Genomic DNA, 21,465 nt, shown 5'->3' with positions numbered 1-21,465 from the left:
ACTGAATGGTTATACCAGGCAGATGAAGGTTTTTTTGCAGGCAGGGAAACCTAAAGTTTTCTCTCACATGTAGTGAATTTCATTATAATTGTTAAAAAGACAGAAACTGTCACCATGGTATTGTAGTGAATAAATAATATACAAGATAATGATTACTGTTTTAATTCTTGCATCCATTCTGTATACTACAACTAATGGTGATGACACAAACTCTGAACACTCCCTTTACAGCTGTTTCTGTTGTGACACGGAAACCAATCATCTCCTCCCACCCAGCTGCTTCATTTTATTGGGTGGTTCACATGTTGCCAATTAGTCAAACCACTATTTGATGTGATGTGGATAACTTTACTACAAACAATGTAATAGGAGCAATATTTCAATGTCCTCTGCTGTTCTCTCTATGAAAAACAGTGAACTGCGACTGGGGTTAATTCAAGATTACAATGATGTCACACCATAAAAGAAATAATGCATGACCTGCTCACGATGGTGGCTGAACGTGAAATGACTAATATCACAACACAGTAGGTACTGACGACAGTCCAACAAGTCCCTTCATAGCTTGTCTGACAAACACAACCATCTTTCCCTTCTCTTTGGGCAGATGTGATACATAAACAGTAGCAAAGAATTATAACTGACTTTATGTATAATTATACATAATTTAAGAACTAATCTTACCAATTAAGCATAACACATAATTTATCAGTGACAAATATACCCTTCTTTTCTTAAACACCGCTACTTATCCTTATCTTTAACAATAGAAACTAAAATTAATGCCTATCCTAAAGGGATTATGCAAAAATATAGCGATTAAGACTGATTAAAATGTCATGCAAGTATTTTCTTGGTAACTTTAAATTACTTGATATCAATGTGAACAGTTAAACATTATCTCTCATACTAGTTACCATGTAATAAATGAATTACCTTCCAGGCAGGGCTATTACGCTCTTCCTGTCGTAATCTCTCTTCAAGCTCAGCAAACCGTTTTGACACTTTCTCCACCTCAGCATGGAGGTCCCTGTACTCACTGTAGTCTGCAGTAAAGTCAGCTTTATATTGTCTGCGTTGCTCACTATCACGTATTGAACTATAATGCCTGTGGTAAAAAGACAGTTTCTTGTAAATAATATTCATTATAGGCAGTGACACAGCCGTCTAAATCGGAAATGACTTACTGACACTTCCAGTGCCTACCCACATTTCCTGCCAATATGGTTTATAAAAATATAAGTTGAGGTAACTGTAAGCTTCTAGAGGAGATTCTGCTCCATGCAGTATGTTAGTTATAGGTGCAATGTAATATCATTTTTGCACTAAAAATATGAGTTATAATTATTGCATCATGGTTTTTTCTTTTTCTGACAACAGACAACAGATCATCTGCATCATGAATTTCATCTATCATTATTTATCTTCTAGTTTTGGTACATTTGAACATTTCTATGCATGCTTTACGATATTATTTATTTTTACAAGAACTATTCTGCTTGCAGACAGAAAAAAGGCTTGGAAAGGGTTAAATATATACAATTTTGTGAATTACTTTTGGCTCCTCTAGAGGTGTATAGTGACAATGCATAGAAACTGAACACAAAAAATAATTTTTTCTACAGGATGTTTCACAATCACTCTGTCATTCAACAAGTGGTAATTCAGGCGGTAGTTCTGAGTCAAAATCGTCAATACAACATTGGTCCTATTTAAAACCATTGCAGAGTCATGATGGTTTCAAGATGCACATTGCTGAACATAAATGAGAATTTGTAGCTTAAATGCGTCATGTTTGTGTTTGATTAAATATATATTTATTTTTACAGTTCATACACATATTATATTTGGCGCTTTTAATCGTAAATATTTACGATTAAAAGCGCCAAACATAATATTTTATACAACAATAATGTTTTAATATTATATAATGTTAACAACATCATTTAACTTCAACGTTTGTGTATGGACTGTAAAAATAAATATATATATAAATGAGAATATTATCAGATTAATTTATTGCTACTCTCTATAGGAGACGCATCTTGTAACTGTTGCCATGGGTTTCAAAGTGCAGTCTACTTGCTCCAAACAATGGTTTATAGAATCTCAAATCATTTTGGGGTGCTCTGCAAACCAATGACACATTTTTGTTATACAGGCCATCTTACACATTACATCCCATTAAACACTAAAATGAATACAGAAACAAACACCAAAATCTTACATTCAAGACTGTACTGCATGAACCATAAAAAAATACTCACAGGATATGGCCCTTTGACCACAATATCAAGTTGCATATCTCTCAAATTATGCAACAGACAATATACAACTGTTACCCCATGCTCCATACTTTTTGTGAAGGGATAAAATAAAATTCAAACACCCAAGCCTAAAAATTAAGCTGAAAGGTTACAGATACTTTTTTTGATGACCTTTGCACTGACATGACAATGGCAATTTTAAGGATATCAAAGAGGAGGCAACTTTCAACAGGCATTTAAACCCATAGGAGGAGTGATGGAAGCAGAGCTGTGAGTCGGTACTAAAACCTCCAACTCCGTCTCCTTCATAAAAGCTCAAAATGTATTAATAATGGCAAACCTACTAAAATTGTAAATGGAACCACAAGAGATTTCATCACCACGTTTTAGACTTATAACATATATTTAAGTATAAGTCTAATGGTTATTGCAGAAATCGGTTGATTTGTAGACAGTTTGTATTCTTAAGGTACCGGAGCCACTGTAAGATTTCAGGTTTTCACAGCGGTGAGTATGAAGATTTCTGTCTTCTGGGTTGTTGCGCTGGTCGACCAGACTACACAGCGCAACAACCTAGAAGACAGAAATCTTCTTACAAAGCATTATTCTCACACTACGTGGCTCAACATGTTGTTGAATCTTCCTGAGCATGAGGCCACCGGCGGCTCACATGGTAGCGAAAGTGTTCATAAGATTTTATATCGAGGTCGGAGTTGGAGTCGGTACATTTTTACCGACTCCGACTCCACAGACCTGGTTGGAAAAGATGTGTTAGAATCTGAGAGTACTTCAAAAGAGAAAATGCTGTTGGACAGTAGTGATGGAAGGTACAATGTACAAATTAAATTAACTACCTAATATTTAGCTATACTCTATATCTCTACCCAAGAATCTACTCATGTTTCATACTCACAGAAGATACTCTGGATACTCGGAACTGCTGCCCGCAGAAGTCTTCTCCTTAGCCTCTTTCTCACATCCTGTGTCCATATTCTCCAACTGACACTCAGGACTGGAACCACTGGCAGAACTATTCTGAGTTGTTGAAGAAACCTGAGTTGTCCATCTATTACTACGGTTGTCATGATGACCACCATGACCTCGGTTGCTTGTCGATTGACTGAGCACTCCATTCTCTGTTGGCCTATTCCAAAAACCAGAGGAATCATCTACTGATGCAGATGTCACTCTAGTGCCACCAATAACACCACTCCCACCATATGAATTAGATGCCACTGATTCACAATGAGCCTTGTTGGCCACTGCACTTTTATCATAGCCCCCTTGAGCACTAATACCACTTCGTCTGTCATAATTTTCCTCGTTCTCTGGCCCACTGCTCCACTTTCCATTCACAGCTGATGACACTAGTGAGTTATTATGACTGTTGTATCCATTATTCCTTAGCAACGCCTCACTGCCACCACAACTAGCTCTACTGCCACCATTCTCTCTGCTACGTGGGTTCGTATTCATGATATCCCTGCTTTTGTCCCGGTCCTTATTCCGACAAAACTCATCAGATCGTGATGACGAATCTGCAGGTGCGCTGTGTTGCTGCTGGCTTGAGTCTGGTAGCCTGGATGTGACAGGTGCTTGTTCTGTTGGTTTGTTGCGGTAGTGAGAGATGCGCTTGCGCTTTGTTGGCAGACCGTCTGCACCATCGATGTAACCTGGCCTCTTCATGTTGGATGAGGAGGAGATAGTTGAAGGAGGACTACCTGGGTGCGTGCTCGTGGGAGACTGCCCACTACCCGAACTGCCACCATCACTACTTCCCGGCGGAGTCAGGTTCTGTGGTTTACGTCTGTAAAGATAAAGTTAATCAGCATCATCACCATCTAGCAGAACAATAATAAACAATGTGAAACATAATCAACAATTTTCCCAATAAATAAGAAATATGGGTAAAAGAATTCAGACACAATAAAAATTCTAAGGCCAGCTGATTGGGTGTGAACTTATTTCTACAAATTTTGAAAGCAGTATCCTGAACAAAGTTCTTGAAGAACCAAAGAACAATGAATGCAAGTCTTCTGAGAGAATGTAAAGAGTCAAAAACAGCAAAGCTATTGTCTAGCTCCAGTATTATTTCATTACGAATACAGAAAAAACCTCTGTAGAATTTGTAAAACTGTAATTTTACAAGAACTATACAACACACATTGTAAACTGCCGGAAGAAGTGTATTGGGTGAGATGACATGATGGCAGATGAGACAAAGTTAGTTACATTTTAAAAACAAGATGAGATGGCTGCGTGTTATTCGCTCAGAACTAATTCACAAGCAGACAACCTGGCACCTCAGATCGGAGGTAAATGCAGAAACTTCTGTTATGCAATATCTTAGTCAAGAGGATATTGAAGCTTCTGTGAAAACTGGGAAGACAACCAACAAACTTGGAATTAGTGATGCAGGAAGTGAATCAGAAGATAGTGGTGATGATTCCTGTAACGTGGTGAGACCAAAATTGAGCAAAGTGCTAGAAAATACTGATGAAGTGATGACATGGTTAGAACAGACAGTGAATACCTTCATTTGCCGAATCTGGCGAACATGAAGCAACATGTTCTGAAAAAATGCAGTCATCAGTTCCAACAAACTACATTACATTACTATTTCCATAATAAGGCATAAATGAAAGTAATTTATAGTGGCCTGTGACAGTAGGATTGGTCTGAAATGTACCTTAAATTTCATACACTTAAAGATACTTCACAAACATACATTGTGCATGAAGGGGTTTATGTGTAGTAGATAGGGTTATGTTTTAACTGGAATACTCTGTATATACTCCATGACTCTACACACTGCATAATCTAGCATTAGATTTTGATACAGACCGCTTTAGTAACTGCTTCTCCTGTTCTGAATAGAATGGCCAATCCTCTTGAACATCATTCCATACATGGCGGATGAGCTGGTATGTATTGTCCCGCATGACAGCTACCTGCATTAGGATAGACGTCAAATTGTTCTTATCCCTCTCCCGCAAACCATCTGGAACAAATACATACTTTTAAATTTCTCAACTTCTTAGACCCTCGTTTAATTAACATAATAATATGATAAATTAGATTCTATTTCAGGGTGATTCCAAAATGTTTGGCACACAACCTACTTCTGAATGATGCCATCACCCAGAAACAGGATCTGCACTAGCAATACACCATTAAGATGCCTGAAGTCTTCTATACCAATATGGTATTTAATGTTTGTTTGCATGAAATGTAACTTGCAAACTGTAGGCATCTAGTCCTAATGCTTATTGCCTATGTGTCACTGCTTACATGTGTTGCGCACTAGTAAACTGCTAAACTATTAACCCTGGAGTTCTGCCAACAACCTTGTAGTAGGCTTACAAGGATTTTAATCCCCTAATGTGATAAAAGTTAACGTTATCAAAGAGATTCATACCATACCTCTTCAGTTAACAACAAACAGTTAGTTTACTGATGATTTAATCACTATACAATGAAAACATATTTTAATTATTACATATTACAAGAATTGCACTATATCTTACTTAATTTTGATCCAAAAATGATTATTATGATCAAAGACTACAAAAATAGTACCAAAAATATTATCTGGTTTATATGGATCTTGAAGAACAGACTGTGCAGAATTAATAACAAAATGAAATTATTATGAAAAAGAGCTTCCAAAGACATGACCATACACTTGCTAATATATATATTGCAAAGATGAGCAGTATCCGAGTCATTAGTAGACTGATATGATTTAGCCACCATGGCAGGAATAAACTCATGATGCAAAAAGAACAAGCAACGTAAACTATTCTGAAGAGAAACAGAACTGGAGAAGCTATGAAAAATGTTAGGTCCATGGGTACGGCAAAACTGGTATATTTATAATGTACGAGGGTCGCTCATTAAGTAATGCCCCACATTTTTTTCCTCAGAACATATTTATTCAAGATGGCTCAAATTTAGTGACAATATAAATCAATGTTTCCTTTACACATACTATTTTTCCACATAGTCCCCATCAACTTGTACGGTTTTACGCCAGCGTGGAACAAGTGCATGCATGCCTTGCCGGTACCAGCTCTTGTCCTGTGCACGTAGCCATGTCCTCACTGCTTGAATCACGCTCTCGTCATCTTCAAATCTTGTTCCGCGGATAGCATCTTTAAGTGGCCCAAAGAGATGGAAGTCGGAGGGTGCCAGATCTGGACTGTAGGGTGGATGGGGTAGCACCGTCCAACCCAATTTGGTGATTTCTTCCCGGGTTCTCAGACTTGTGTGAGGGCGTGCATTGTCGTGCAGGAGCAAAATTTCTGCTGGATGCTTGTGAGGCCGAACTCGTCGAAAACGCTTCTTGAGGGTTTCAGGGTCCTGATGTACGCGTCTGAATTGATGGTCGCACCTCTTGGCATCACATCCACAAGAATGACCCCATCACTGTCCCAAAAGACAGTCATCATGACTTTTCCGGCGGAGGGAGTTGTCTTGAATTTCTTCTTTCTCGGTGATTGAGGATGTTGCCACTCCATTGACTGCTTTTTTGACTCCGGCTCGAAGTGGTGTATCCAGGTTTCGTCACCTGTAATGATCCGGGACAGAAAGACCTCTCCCTCAGCATCAAAACGCTCCAACAATTCAGAAGAAATCGTTTTCCTTTGAATCCTGTGGTCTGCTGTGAGACTTCGTGGAACCCATCTTGCGCACACCTTCGAATATGCGAGAGCCTGGATAATTGCAATCACACTTCCATTGCTGACTGAAAGCTGTTGGGCCAATTGTCGAGTTGTGATGCGCCGATCCTCACGAATAATGGCATCCGCGCGGTTCAACATGTCTGGAGTGGTGGCTGTGGCAGGACGCCCAGAGCGCGGCAGATCACGGAGCTCGGTTTCTTCACTTCCTGAAGCTTTAACTCTCTTAGCCCAGCGACCAACGGTGCTCCTATCGACTGCACAGCTTCCATACACAGCACACAAACGTTTATGAATGTTCACCACCGTTTCTTTTTCAGCAACAAGGAATTCAATTACAGCTCGTTGCTTGTAACGAGAGTCGTTCACAGACGCCATTTTAACAGTTCACTACAGCTCCGCTATCGGTTGGAATCATTTGAAACTCCGTACACGAACGCGGGAAACATCAAATCTCAAGCATGTAAAAGTACACTTTTCTATCTTCATTATTGGCTGAGAAAAAAAATGTGGGGCATTACTTAATGAGCGACCCTCGTAATATATAGATAAGAGGACTTACAAAGCTAAATATGATATGAAGTACCAAAATTAGTAGACTGTACCTTTGTTAATCCTATCATACAATTCTGGCTTTTTGTATGGCCTCACAGCTAGAAGATGGATTAATCTCTCCCTGCAAACCAACAACAGTACATTAAAAAACAATAATAAGAACAAAAAACAAATGAAAACAATATAGTTAGCTCAAAGAAGGTATGCTTAAGACATGTATGTACAAGAAGTTTACAGTAGCCGCCACCAAACTGTAAGCTTGAAGGTCACAGAAACATGAATAGCACGGTCCAGGAAAGTGAAAACAGCTCAGAACTTGCAAGTGAAAAAGCTAGCAACATTGTACTGGTGGTTTAGAGCCATTTGATAAGAGGGGGTGAAGCCTTCTATGGCTTTGAAGCATGCAATTTGGTGATGGTTACTACAGTTGTTTTTAGCAGTGGTTTAGGTGCAAGAAGGAAACAAAGTGATTCGTAGTGAAATATATTCATGCACAATGAACTAACTAGTTACTACTTTGTTCTCCTTAATTTTATTTAAGGTTTTCCTCAAGATTAAATCGACCACCCCTCAAAGAAAACATAAAATTGAGAATTTACTGCAGCCTAAGTATTGCTGACATGAAACTGAAAGGAATAAAGATGATTTAATACAGAATTACCCAACATTTTTTAAAAAGAAAATGCTATTAAAATATACACAGAGGAGGATCCTTACAAACATCAAACTTGTGTTACAAACAACACTGATACACATGTACGGCAAGTATATATAATGGCCTAGTTGTGTAAACCTGCATATTCATTACACAGGAATTGGGAATACTGCAGTCTATTTGACTACAGATGTTGGAAACCCCCCCCCCCCCCAACCTCAAATCTCGTAACAGCTAAAGTAATATACAACAGACATGTGCAAGAACACCCTCAGTTCAAGACAAGAATGTGGAAATATTCTGAAAATCGAAATGAGAAGAATCATTTCTACTAGATCATTTTTCACTGTAAATGCGATCTACAACACTAAGCATTTTTTCACAATGCAATGAAATATTACTTTTCATATTTGATTAACATCAAATTATTTTTAAATGAAAATCATCAATTCAGCAGTAGCTAACCACAAACTTACAGATTTATTTATATTTTGTATAAGTAACTGATATACTTTAAGAAACAAAAACACCCCTAAAGTATGTTTTCTGCAAAATGAAACTGTTAGTCTAATCAGATTTGAACATGGAACCGTCAAATCAGAATGCAAATGAACAACACACCATGAAAAAATAAAAGAAATACCTGCTTCCGTCATACTTGTAGCCTCACCAAAGCAGCACAAATAGAGCGACAATGTGGATAATGATACTGAAGAGTGCTTTTCGCCCGTTAACTAAAGTTATTAGAATGTGTATACTTTACACACAATAATTACATATTCTTTTTAGAATCTATACATTTTGGTACCCACTTCCAATTGCTCTTTGTACAAATTCAATGTTGACATTTTGAAGCACATAGCTGTACAGTTAAATTGAGTATTTGTGCAAATACAACATATGGATTAAAAATCATGCCAACATCAGGGCTTGTATTCATACATCTGACCGTCGCTGTCTGCCAGCAAACATAGATGTCCGACCGCTGAAATATAGACTTTATTTTTACCTTCAAATTAACAGGCAGATACTTGGCATAAGTAACTGTAATTAGTGGCAGGCAGAGGAAAGCCACATTATGGACAAATACAAGAAAACTGTAAATGACTGGAATTATGAAGCCAGCTTTGCATTTACATCATTTGCAGTTTCAAACTTAGGAAACCATAAATACTTGATTTTGTTGTAGTTGTAGTGTAATACTTGCAAGATGGGATCACCAATACTGAGAAGAGTTAGTGGTGAGGGGAGGAAGTCTTAATTTCATGTACGAAAGGGGAAAAAGATAGAGAAAAGAGAGAAATTTTTAGATTTTCTGTCTTGGTTAGTTAGATATGTATAACAGATAAAAATGTTAATGACAATTTTTTTATTTATTTATTTTAAATTTGAGCTTCTCAAGGCAGTGAAGATGTTGATGTCCTATGTTGTGTGTGGATAGTATGCTTCTACCTACAACCCAAAACAAAACTGACAAGTTTCTTTTTATTTTTATACTAGTGGTAACTGCCCAATAAAATTCAGAAGGAAATAATCTCTTCTGCAGCTTAATAAAAGCCTGAAACAGTTAAACCATAGACAAAATTTCAACTGATATACCTGAGTGGTCGCCTCATGATATCAGGGTTTCCAGGTTTCTGGGCATTGTTGTTGCCCTGAGGCTTCGTGTGTGCCAAGTTTGGCGCAAAGTTTCCATTAAGAATACCATGATGAGATGATGACACATAACCATTACTTGATGGTTTGGGTGGATAATTATGCTTTAGTTGTGTTGCTGAAGACCCAAGGGAATTTGCGGGATTGCGGTCTCGTCTGAGAGGAAGCACCGGATTCTTTACTTTGACCTTAACGCCTATACCAGGTCCACCAGGTTTGATTTCTCTTGTGCTGCAACAAAAATATAAAACATTCCATAAGTAATTTTCAGTAGTTACGATAACCAATTTTATTTTTATTTACATGATTATTCACATCAGGTGGGCCACTTCAACATAAAGTAATGGTGCTCCAGGGCAATGCATCATTATACTGGGTCTGGCGATAATGCAATAATCTACAATATGGAATTCAGTACAGCATAAACCACAACTATGCCCTGAATCTGACCACTCAGTGTGAGACTGGCTTTAAAATACAATATTACAATTAATCTTTGAAGTGAAGATGAACTAAAATAAGCATGTGTACCTACTCATTCGCTCCCACACACACACACACACACACAGTGACTACAGTATTAATACAAACAAATGCAGAGCATCTATAAATGAGAGCTTAATAGGGAAAGACCAATTACCAATTCTTCTTGTGGTTTTCCTCTGCTGCAGCCAACCTGTGTAATGTGGTTTCATACACATCATCATTGGCCTGGATTCGCATCTTGCACTGCAGTGCACCCAGGGACTCCAGGGACCTACAAGATAATTACATTCTTTTATTGCAAACAGTAAATAAATATGTACATATTATATAAAAGGAATGTTATTAGTCAGTCAGCAATTCCTTAACTGATCTAGAAAGGGGAATAATTTCAAGTTAGTTTCTTAAGTTGTATCAAGACAATGCAAGTTTTATAAACACTCCTTATAAAATATTTTTAAATATAATGAATATCAAAGAGTGGTACCTCTATAATTAGCAGATATAATTCAAAGTATTAACTGGTATATGCTCCATAAAAATGTGTTTACATTACACATTCGTTCACACAAGATAAAATACGAGTCGGAAGGCAGTCCGATAAACTACATTACAAAAAGAAGTTCTGGGAAGAATGTATACCTACTTGCCTTTAACTCATTCCATCTATACAAAAAGGCCAGCAAATGTAACTAATAACTTTTCAACATTTACATCCAAGTCAAATCAATAAAAATAAATAAATAAATTTTCTACAGAAAATTATTTAACAACGTGTGAATCTCTCTGAACTTGCCATAAAATTTCAATAAATTCTCATTTAGAATCTGTCAGCCCACACACTGACAAGAAAAGGTGAGAACTGCCGCAGGTCTAAAAGCTTAGAAACTCCTGCCTGAAACCTGATATAACAACCATGTTTCACATCACTATCCTATTTATAACCTATTTACATACAAAATATCACATTCCTAGAAACATTCTTCAGTTATACTGTTAACTATCAATTACAAGCAAATAAGATTTTAAATGGTAGCCCTGTTAAAAAAAAGAGTTCCATATTATTTAACGATGTTACCATACACATTTCCAGGACCCTGTATTACATAAATGTTGCCAATCACTCCTACCTCATCTAAGTGGACAGTAGGACAGACTGACAAAATAATCACACTTTTAACAAACGTTCTTTCTAATTTGATACTATTAGTCAGCAATGGTTTGTATTCAGGGGATGCAAGTCCTGGAAAATGACTTTCACTCCTTCCACACCATTTTAAATCCATAATCACCCATAATCTCACACTACATTATGTATGTCACTATGAAAGTGTCATTAAATAACACCAGAATCAATCAGTTATGTGGCTTATTCTAGTCAGTATTGATTTATGTAATCTTTGCATGACCCATGAGTTCAAATCTGACCAAGGTCCATGGATTTTTAAGGGTGGTAAAAATCTGTAACACGACTTCCTTCGGAGGGGAAGTAAAGCAGGGGGTCCCACGTTGTAGATTCATGACATGTAAACAAACCTTATGAGCATTAAAGAAATGTTTCGTAACCAAAATTCATGTTTCTCGCCCATGTCTCTTCTGATCTGCTACTAGATGGCTCTAGCAAACAAATCAGGATTGAGCAGAAATTGTTTGGAGGCCACCTGCTACTCTGAGAAAGGGACAAAAAATCCTAGGTGACTAGGATGCAAGAAACGGCCAAATGGCTGTAAACCATTACCTATGACGATGATTTCTGTGTCCGGTGGCGATATTCCAGATGAAATGATACACTTTTCTTTGTGCCACTTAATTATCTAGTGATATGAAATCCTTAAACATGGCACCAGTATCTTGTCTGGGCAAAAATATCATATCTTAAAACAATTTCTATAGGAACACAATCATAAATCAAACTACGGTTTAATTCATCAGGTATTATCAGTTACACAGAAAGGAAAGCAACACACTGTTTTTGAAAATGCATTTACTTCTGCAGCCCCATGTAATTGTCCATTAAAGTACAGAGAACCACAAGATAGCTATGAATAATGCTTTAGATTTATATCAAAACTGTTAAAAGTGTGAGAGAATCACGACATGTATAGGTATAAGATGAAAATAGTTACCGAATTCTAATTCAATAACCCGCGTATTTTCTTGAAATGACTAATGAAACGCGATATTCATCAAGGAATATGACATGGACTCATATAATTCCTCTAATGTGAAGTTTCTGATTCAGAAATACTGGAGGGCTCTGTTCACCATAAAACTGTCTTATCACCATGTTTAACAGATAAATCTTGACCTTCTTTAATCGACCCGGGTCTCCTATAGAACCACAATAAGGAAGCTAGGGGTTAATTAATTTACATAACTGTCACTTTATCGCCGCTCTGCAATCGGTAATTTTAGAAAACGAAAGTTATTTGTCGGCGAATAATTGCCATTATAAATTCCATAGTTCTGTGCGGCAGAAGTTAATATTTTTCGCGTTAATGTGTCGGCTTGAGTGGCTACTTTGATAAGGAATGGATTTCGAGCGCTCAGTAGCAGACTGATTGATAAGTTAAGAGATTGCAGAATGACGTTTCTCAGCAGCGTGTAGAATCCTACCGTGGAGTTTTGTCTGACCTAATGAAATTCACTGCTATAAAATTAGTTCATCTATCAGTGCTAATCACGTTACGGGGGAACCAATCCCATTCGGAGCATTCCAGGGGGGGGGGGGGGGGCACGAGGCTTCAATACGGCAGCGACGTCTATGCACATACACAACGCTCCGGGGTTCGTGTCCGAATTTTGAGCTACTGACAACACGCAACTTCGTCCGTGCTGCGATTTCGAAATTAGAACTATTTTCATTAGTTAACCACACGTTACCTTCTAAATCAGGGTGGTCCAAAAATTTCTTCCCTCGGGACAATAATAGTTTTCCCGTTACACCCTAAGGACAAGAAACTCGCCCTGGCACTATTTTTGGAAAGTAATAGCCAATTTTCATTATCATTAACAGCACTTACTGAAACATGACAGATTATATAGGTCGCGCGAGTACTCGTGGCACCTAATTGCGCGATGTGTAAGCCGAGAGAGGGGAGGGGAGTTGAGTAGTAGTGGGGGTCGCACAGCCTCAGCTGCGGTGACGTACAGATCTAAACACAGTTAGATATATAAACCAACTGAAGCTGACACCCCTCTAGCGCGTATTTCGGACGGGTCCACCTCATACGACCAAAATCAGTTCTTTGAGCAAGTGCCAGCACTTCTCGCTCGGCCTATACCATTGTACATGTACAAATATAAATGTTATTGAATAGTGCACAAATTAGTATTGAATTACACATTATTTTAAATTTGCTCCTGCAACAGCTTGTACGAGGTGCGATCGGAAAGTTTCAGGACTGCGCGTATAAAAACCCGTACACTTATCTCAGGTATTAAATTCATCCATCACCCTCGAAGTAGTTCCCCTGGGAGTGAACACAACGATCCCAGCGCCGCTGCCAAGCCTGGAAGCATCCCTGGAAATCTTTCTTTGTCAGCCTGTCAAGCACCATCTGCGATTCTGCCTGAATCTCTTCTATCGTCTCAAATCTCCTTCCCTTTAGCTGAATTTTCATCTTTGGGAAGAGGAAGAAGTCACACGGAGCTAAGGAGGGTGCGGGATGACGGCCATGGTGTTTGAGGCCAAAAACTGCCGAACTTTGAGGGCGGTGTGCGCTGGCGCGTTGTCATGATGCAGCAGCCAGTTGTGGTTGCGCCACTTTGACGGCCGCTTCCGTCCTTTAGAATCAGCTGACAGGTCCCATAGCCTATCCCAACAATGTCGCACAAGTCGTTGATGGTACGACGTCGATCTTCGTGAATGGCCTGCCGAATCTTCGTAACATTTTCGGGCGTTGTGCTCGAAGATGGTCGTCCAGAACGCTCGTCATCATCGACAGAGGTTCGGCCATTTTTAAAACGTGAATGCCACACAAAAGTTTGTGCACGACCCATTGCGGACTCCCCAAATGCTTTCTTTAGCATTTCATAGGTTTCCGTAGCCGTTTTGGCGAGTCTTTGGCAAGAGATTCAGGCAGAATCGCAGATGGTGCCTGACAGGCTGACAAAGAAAGATTTCCAGGGATGCTTCCAGGCTTGGCAGCGGCGCTGGGATCGTTGTGTTCACTCCCAGGGGAACTACTTCGAGGGTGATGGATGAATTTAATACCTGAGATAAGTGTACGGGTTTTTATACGCGCAGTCTGGAAACCTTCCGATCGCACCTCGTATCTGATAATTTTTACCCGGAGAACTTACATTTTACGATAGGAATTTAAAGTAGGTAGCATGTGCGGGACTTGTACGTAAAGGAACGGCGAGATAATTATTTTTTTAAAATTCTACGAGCTGTAGTAAGAAGTAATAAATTAACAAAACACCTTTTCTGATATTTTAGGGTTCCATCATCAGGGCTGTAATCCTGATGATGGAGGTCGCAAGGAAAGCCCAGAAGACAGCCACATAGTTATTATGCAAAACATGAATTAGTATTTTAGCCCTTGAAACGTCTGTTTTCAGGACCCAGCAATCTTAATAAGATGCCCAGAATCTCTTAAGACTCAACCACTCCATACCGAGACGAATCTCAATCGTTTGGGTGTGGACTCAATTAGAGATAAATTTTTCCAGCAGATGCTTAAAACAGAATCATCAGTTCTCAGAACATTAGTGTTGTGCACCACTACTTAAGATTTCTTTAAATCTAAGAACTGTTTCCAGCTTGAAATATTCCACACGGCATGACAATGAAAATAAAAATTCAGATACTCAGAAACCAGAATCTTAATTTTTGCAGGTGAACAATATTTGATCACATTCAGCCTTTTAAATCAGAAGAGGCGATAAATCACGTGTGCACATACTTTGAGACTGTTTGCTGGATGCACTCAAAACTTCCCTGAGGCCCCTCAGTATCTGCGGTGCTAGAAAGGCAGAAGTTGAAACCAGCTTGCCCATTGCTGGATTCAGATGATGGAAATGACAGGTGCTGCAACATAAACACACAAAATTCCTCAATTACATCATATAACCTTCTGCACATAAATAAAAGCTATAGTCAATTAAAATTTACAGTTACTTTTTTCAACCCTAATAAACACATGTGATACTTGAACCACAAGTTATCTGCTTGGCGAACGTTGTACTACAACCGAATGTACACAGAGGCTAGAAGAAATTAATAATTATTACTTCCACTTTTAACAAAAAATTAGTGGTCGACATGTGACAAAGGGTTGATGGCATTTTATAGTTTCGTTTAAAAAAACAAAATAAATCTTTTCTTTTCTCTCCGTGTTTTCACAATTTCTATTTAACAAATTCTTAAATAGTCCTATTCACACGTTTCCTCATATACTCAGTAAATTCATTTATACAATGGCAAACAGTACAATGTACGATTGTGTACCACCAGGGGGGAAAAACACTATTTACAACTCCGTGTCTACTACAGTTCCATTTAATAATGTCATAATCTCAAAATTATGAGCTGTTAATTTGTATCATAGTAACACAAGATATTTCAAATCAATCTCCACCTAAATATCGCATTCAGAGCCGCAATAAGTGTTCCTGTCATCATACACAAAGCTAAATGATCTACTGTGCAACAGAGTCATGTTACTTTACGTGTTTCTTTCTTCACAAAAAATAATACTTTTCAAGATCTTCTACCACGCAATTTCAGGTCCCCACATCGAATAGCAATACCAACATCCAGACGCACAGTTGGAATACACATCACAACCCAGCTGTTAACCGGTCCATCATTTATTACGAACGCGCGCGTACGCATAAACACACAAACACACAAAAGAACGAAAGTGATACCACATAACTTTATACAGACCTACGGTATGTACAATGACGGTGGTTCTTAGGTTATCGTGGCGTGAGTTCAAGGTACAACTCCGACTTTCGGGGATAAGCCGCGTCGAATGTGATCTTTGCCGAAATGTTTAAAAACGTATAAAATTAGATGCGGCTCATTCCCGAAAACCGAAGTAACGCATGTTACAATAAACAGAGAATAACATCTACAGAAATCGAAGGACTAATCGTGACAAGTTCAACACAAGTTTATCGCCCCCGAGATGAAATCTGGCTTGCTGCAAGTACTATAACATTAGATTGCTGTCTTCTGGGTTGTTGCGCCGTGCAGTCTGGTAAAAGTTTACCAACAATTCTGAGGCCCTCGCTGCCTCCATCATCTGAGCGACAGCCCTGAAAAACCTCTGAAATGCCAGTCATCTTTCACCAAACTATTGTACACGGTGCAACAACCCAGAAGACGCATTTTCATAAAAATCTTTCAAACGAACAGATACTTTTACAGTCCTAGTTGGAAAACTGTAATCTTTTGGTGCTTTTTGGAATATTTGTGCACGATGGGATGGAACCAAGATTATCAAAATCGAATTAGTAATTTCTCCCAACACCCTATGTTGTTTTAGAGATCTACTTACAGATATCAGAAGAATAAGACAAACATTTTTCATAAGAACAACATGTCTTTTGATGTATTCAATATAACATTACCTCTACACACAAAGACAGAGCATTAAAGTGAATGGCCTGAACTCAGACTTACGACATGAACTGCTCGTCTCTTAAAAGAGTGGTTCTTAAGATTAAGACAGAGTGCATCAAGCAAGAGTTTCTCAAAATGTAATCCTGGCACAGAGCCCAAACCCACCATACCTACGGGCTACAGCCGAAAACAAAGTCCTACGGCTGAAAAGAATTTATTCTGAAACAATTATCAATGACTGGAACATACAAGAGTCTCTCATGTTCTGGGCTTTTGCACCCAAGAAAAGCAGGAAGAGCTCTTCAGCCAACAATCCTACCAGGAGACACCGACTCTTCTAGCAGCAATTGAAACTACAACGATGGTTAATAATTATAAAATTAATGCAAAGTCGTCATGAACTATTTTTAGCAAGGCAATTAGACAACAAGAAATCAATAATTTAGTGTATATGCTAACCTGTGAGGTTAGCGATTATGATAAATAAGACAAGTGTAAATGTTATAGCCCACTTTGAAGCATACAATTTCCAAACATGTTGACTACAGTTGTGAATACATTGGTTTTGCTGTTCATTTGTTGCAGACGTATACCCACTGTTGCTAAACACACTGCAGGTAATATGAGTTGTAATATTTCCGAAACACTTCATTAACAGTACTCCATAACGAAAACAGTTTCAAATTCAAGTTAACAATAATTATACTTTACGTTACGTAACAATTTCAATACAAACCACTTAAAGTAGCACAATTAGGTCGTATCTGAGCTCAAAGTTCCGACTTGGCTTCTTGCACGGTACATATTACATAACCGACACGTATGAAAAGTAAATTCACGCAACAATTTAAGTGTAGGCATGTAAATGGTCTTATGGGCTGTTTCGCCGTGCAGTATTCTGTCTGCATACCAACGTTTCGGAGAAATATATCGCTTCCACCTTATGGGCTGACATTCCATAACATGCAAAACAACACAGCGGTCGTGCGAATATTTTCACTGCTACGACTAATGAATTACTGGAGTTACACGTATAATATTTTGCATGTCAATATGTCTAAAATATAATTTTACAATTACAAACATGGTGACGGCACGAACAATCGAGGGTATATACAACAAAGTTAATGCTGATAGAATAATGTATGCATACCCTTCCGAAAACATATGCAAAACGGGACATGACAGCAGCCACATTCAGACGACACTAAGCAATTTCATTCCGTTGGATTCTCTGTTTACACTTAATAATATAGTAGGTCTACAAATAACAACATATATGTTAACTTGCTATTTTAGTAGAAATTCTCGTATAAGAACAGTCACTACCGGACTTATTTTAACTCAGCAGCCACAATGTACTTTCATAAAGGCCTATATATATTCAAAAAAAGCATAAATCCCTCTGGGAGGCGTGTAATCAAGAACGGATTGCGCCTTTTCAATCTCGTTAGATAAGACAACGAGAGCAATGAATGATATGAAGCACTACGGCAACAACAACAACAATAATAATCCGCCCTTTTGAGAGCCAAAGCCGACTAGCTGGCTGCTGGCCTCACGTTCACATGCCTAAGCAGAGGTGAACGATCATCCAACCAGATATAGGGTGACGTGTGGTCAGCACGACGAACCCCCAGTCATTGCTAGCTTTCCTGACCGGATTACGCTACCCATTGTAGCTCCCCAATTTCCTCACGATGCTGGGTTGGCACCGGTCCCATACACCGGTCGAAAATCTCATGAGAAAATTTCTTCTCCCCCGAGACTCGAACCAGCGCGCATTCACCGGTCCGAAGCATGATGCCTCAGACCACTCGGCTACGGCACGAGACACTACGGCAACAATGCTGTTCATAAATTTTGTCAACGGGATAACAAACACGTAGTCATTAAATAAATAAATATTAATGCTACAAAACGTCGCGGTAAGTAAAGTAGTCCCACTGAGCCTCTGTGCTCAAGAGCAACATACCTTCCTAAGTACGATGAAAGCGCTGGGTGGATACCGACATATCGGATGATAGACCTACAAGTATTCGGACAAAACTCTAGTAATGGACGCGGAAGAAAACCGCACGAAACAGCTCTGCTTGACGTAGGCGTCGCAATCCAAATATAGGCGACGGTGGGCCAACGACACTGGCACACTGACTACAGCAGCACCAAGGAGACGAAAGTATTCTGCAAAACATTTCAGGGTCTGGTGCTTTTCTGCTGTATCTCTCATCCTTCGGATTTCGCTGAAGTTATACATCTATATTAATGTAATTATTATAATAATTATTATTACTGTTGTTGAAGACTGCAGTCTTCTGGGTTTTTGCGCCGTGTAGTCTGGTAGAAGTTAACCGACGTTTAAGAGGTCCTTGCTGCCTCCATCCTACATATTATTGTTGTTGTCGTCGTCGTCGTCGTAATTTTGACATGTCCGGAGACGACGTTTAATTTCCACGCCCGTATGGTACCTGACACAATTTAGAGTATAAAAGAAACATGTCTCATATGACTACTATAAAATACGGTATGCGGAATTGCTAATTAGATTATACGGAGTTACGATTACAAAGTTCTGAGGAGGTTATATGAAGTAGGAAGTACCCGGAGAACAGACGCAAATACACAACGAAGAACTTACAAGTTTACCCTCTTCAACGAAAAGCATCAGGATTATGAAATGACGGAGATTGAGATGGATAGGACAGGTAGCAAGCAAGGGAACCCGCGAAATACATAAAAAAAATAATCGGGAAAAAAGGAAAGTGGAAAGATGCAGACGCAGATTGGAAGATTACATTAAAATGGATCTTAAAGAAACAGGGTACAGACTGGATTAAAATGGCTCAGAGCAGAGACCAGAGACCAGGGGGCCAGCTCTTGTAAACATGGAAATATACTGAGAGACTATTAGAACCTCACGGAAGACTTTGTTCCATGGAATAAGTTATTTATGAGATTTAGATTACGAAGATCTCGAATATATGATCATTAACGTCACCATACAACTGGAAGCAAAATTGTTAACACTGTATTAAGATACACGAGCAATATGCAGACGATGCGTGTCAATCTATCACAACGCATAAATTGTTTCTGAGATGGACTGCGAATTAAAAATAATCTAAAAGAAGGGACTGAGTAAAAGCGACAGCGGACCTTTTTTAAAAAAAAGATATATCGACGTTTCGGTTCTTTCCTCAATCTTGCAGTTCGGTAATGAATATCTTAAAATAAGCCACGACAGGTCCTTTTTTAAATCATAGGGATTAAAAGTTATCCACACTATTTTCGTCTGCAGAATCTCAATGTGAAAGAGCGACACGCCAACCACACAGCCCCCTCCCCCATCCTCCACTCACAGAGCATCACACTTTTGCACAAATATGATATTGTGTTTGGCAACCTCTCTGAAGAGTCAGGCAAAGCGAAAATTATTTTCAATGGACAGACCACTGTTCCAACTGGAACAGAGATCGTGTTTGCTAACACCCACTGCAAAATGTGTCCGAGACACCTGTAGGTAAAACAGGACTGCCGGGAACCGTGACTAGTTCTGGACTACGGTTGCTGCAAACCACGTTAAATTTTTTTAGCTGATTAACGGCTATGAAAACTGCAGGGGCGAAACCCAGTGTCAAATCGTATGTTGAAATGTGATGAAATATTTCAACTGAGGAATTAAAAAATTTATGATTCCTTTCTCCTCATCCTACATACAGTGTACTGCAATCTCCGGCTTCAACATTTTCTGTTCTTTGGTGTACATAAATCTCTATCAGTAAAGCAGGAAATCATACATACATGCCGGATTATATATACAAAAGAAATGTATCTGACTTCCAAATATCAAGATATCTTCTTAACCTTGAACCAGTATCTCTTACAAAACACAGCCGACGTCACAACTTGGGTTGTGACCTCGGCGCAACATGACGCAATAAAGACGAACACACAGGATTGGTCAGTAAATTGTTGCCCCCGCCCTTATTATAAGTAGGCCGATTTCTGTACAAAGTTACATATGTGCACCTTCTACTTCGTTCCCTTTGAGATTTACGTGACGAGCCTGGTGACGTTGGTGGCCAAACCATAGTAACGCGTATAAAATCCATATTCGAAGGAACACGCTATCCAAATACTGCAACTGGATCACCAGCAAACCCTGTGATATTCTCATGTGTTGTTATCACACCGAAGTGCCGTGTGGGCGAAGACTCTAACCAAAGACTTTATATGAGAGAACAGAAACTGAATCTAAGAACAATTCGAAATGTTTGTATAAACACACTGTGCTGATTACAGACACTAGAGGTTCGCGTCGTTAATTTTAAAACACAACTGTACCGAAAATGACTCCATGCAATAAACTCAGAAGCTGAGGAAAAGAATAAAGAAGGCTGTGAAGCAAGGCCCATTTGAAAAACAAATTCTTCGGTACACAGACGAAACGGATGAAGAATATTCACCAACTAGCGCATCTGACTGAATTACATTCCGAATGACCTTGACCGAATTCCAAATGCTTTCAACTATTTACGTCAACCTAACACCTTCGGCAAACACCTTGATGTTGTAACATAGCAACAGTCT

General features: G+C 38.9%; 1 protein-coding gene across 1 annotated transcript in view; it reads right to left on the bottom strand.

Annotated features, from left to right (window-relative positions):
* The window catches only part of Su(Tpl) (Suppressor of Triplolethal), a 160,161-nt gene that overhangs the window by 8,141 nt on the left and 130,555 nt on the right, over positions 1 to 21,465 (bottom strand). The window contains exons 3-9 of the mRNA XM_087340694.1: positions 15,209 to 15,333; positions 10,456 to 10,572; positions 9,759 to 10,046; positions 7,555 to 7,625; positions 5,112 to 5,268; positions 3,181 to 4,074; positions 937 to 1,108 (exon numbers count right to left, since the gene is read on the bottom strand). Of these exons, the coding sequence (XP_087196820.1) occupies positions 937 to 1,108; positions 3,181 to 4,074; positions 5,112 to 5,268; positions 7,555 to 7,625; positions 9,759 to 10,046; positions 10,456 to 10,572; positions 15,209 to 15,333 (1,824 nt within the window). The remainder of the gene's footprint in view (positions 1 to 936; positions 1,109 to 3,180; positions 4,075 to 5,111; positions 5,269 to 7,554; positions 7,626 to 9,758; positions 10,047 to 10,455; positions 10,573 to 15,208; positions 15,334 to 21,465) is intronic.

Source organism: Zootermopsis nevadensis, unplaced genomic scaffold (assembly GCF_977971745.1).
Source record: "Zootermopsis nevadensis isolate Lab colony 2312 unplaced genomic scaffold, Znev_1.0 Znev_ptg000061l, whole genome shotgun sequence".
Taxonomy (NCBI): domain Eukaryota; kingdom Metazoa; phylum Arthropoda; class Insecta; order Blattodea; family Termopsidae; genus Zootermopsis; species Zootermopsis nevadensis.
This window is presented reverse-complemented; position numbering and strand designations above follow the sequence as displayed.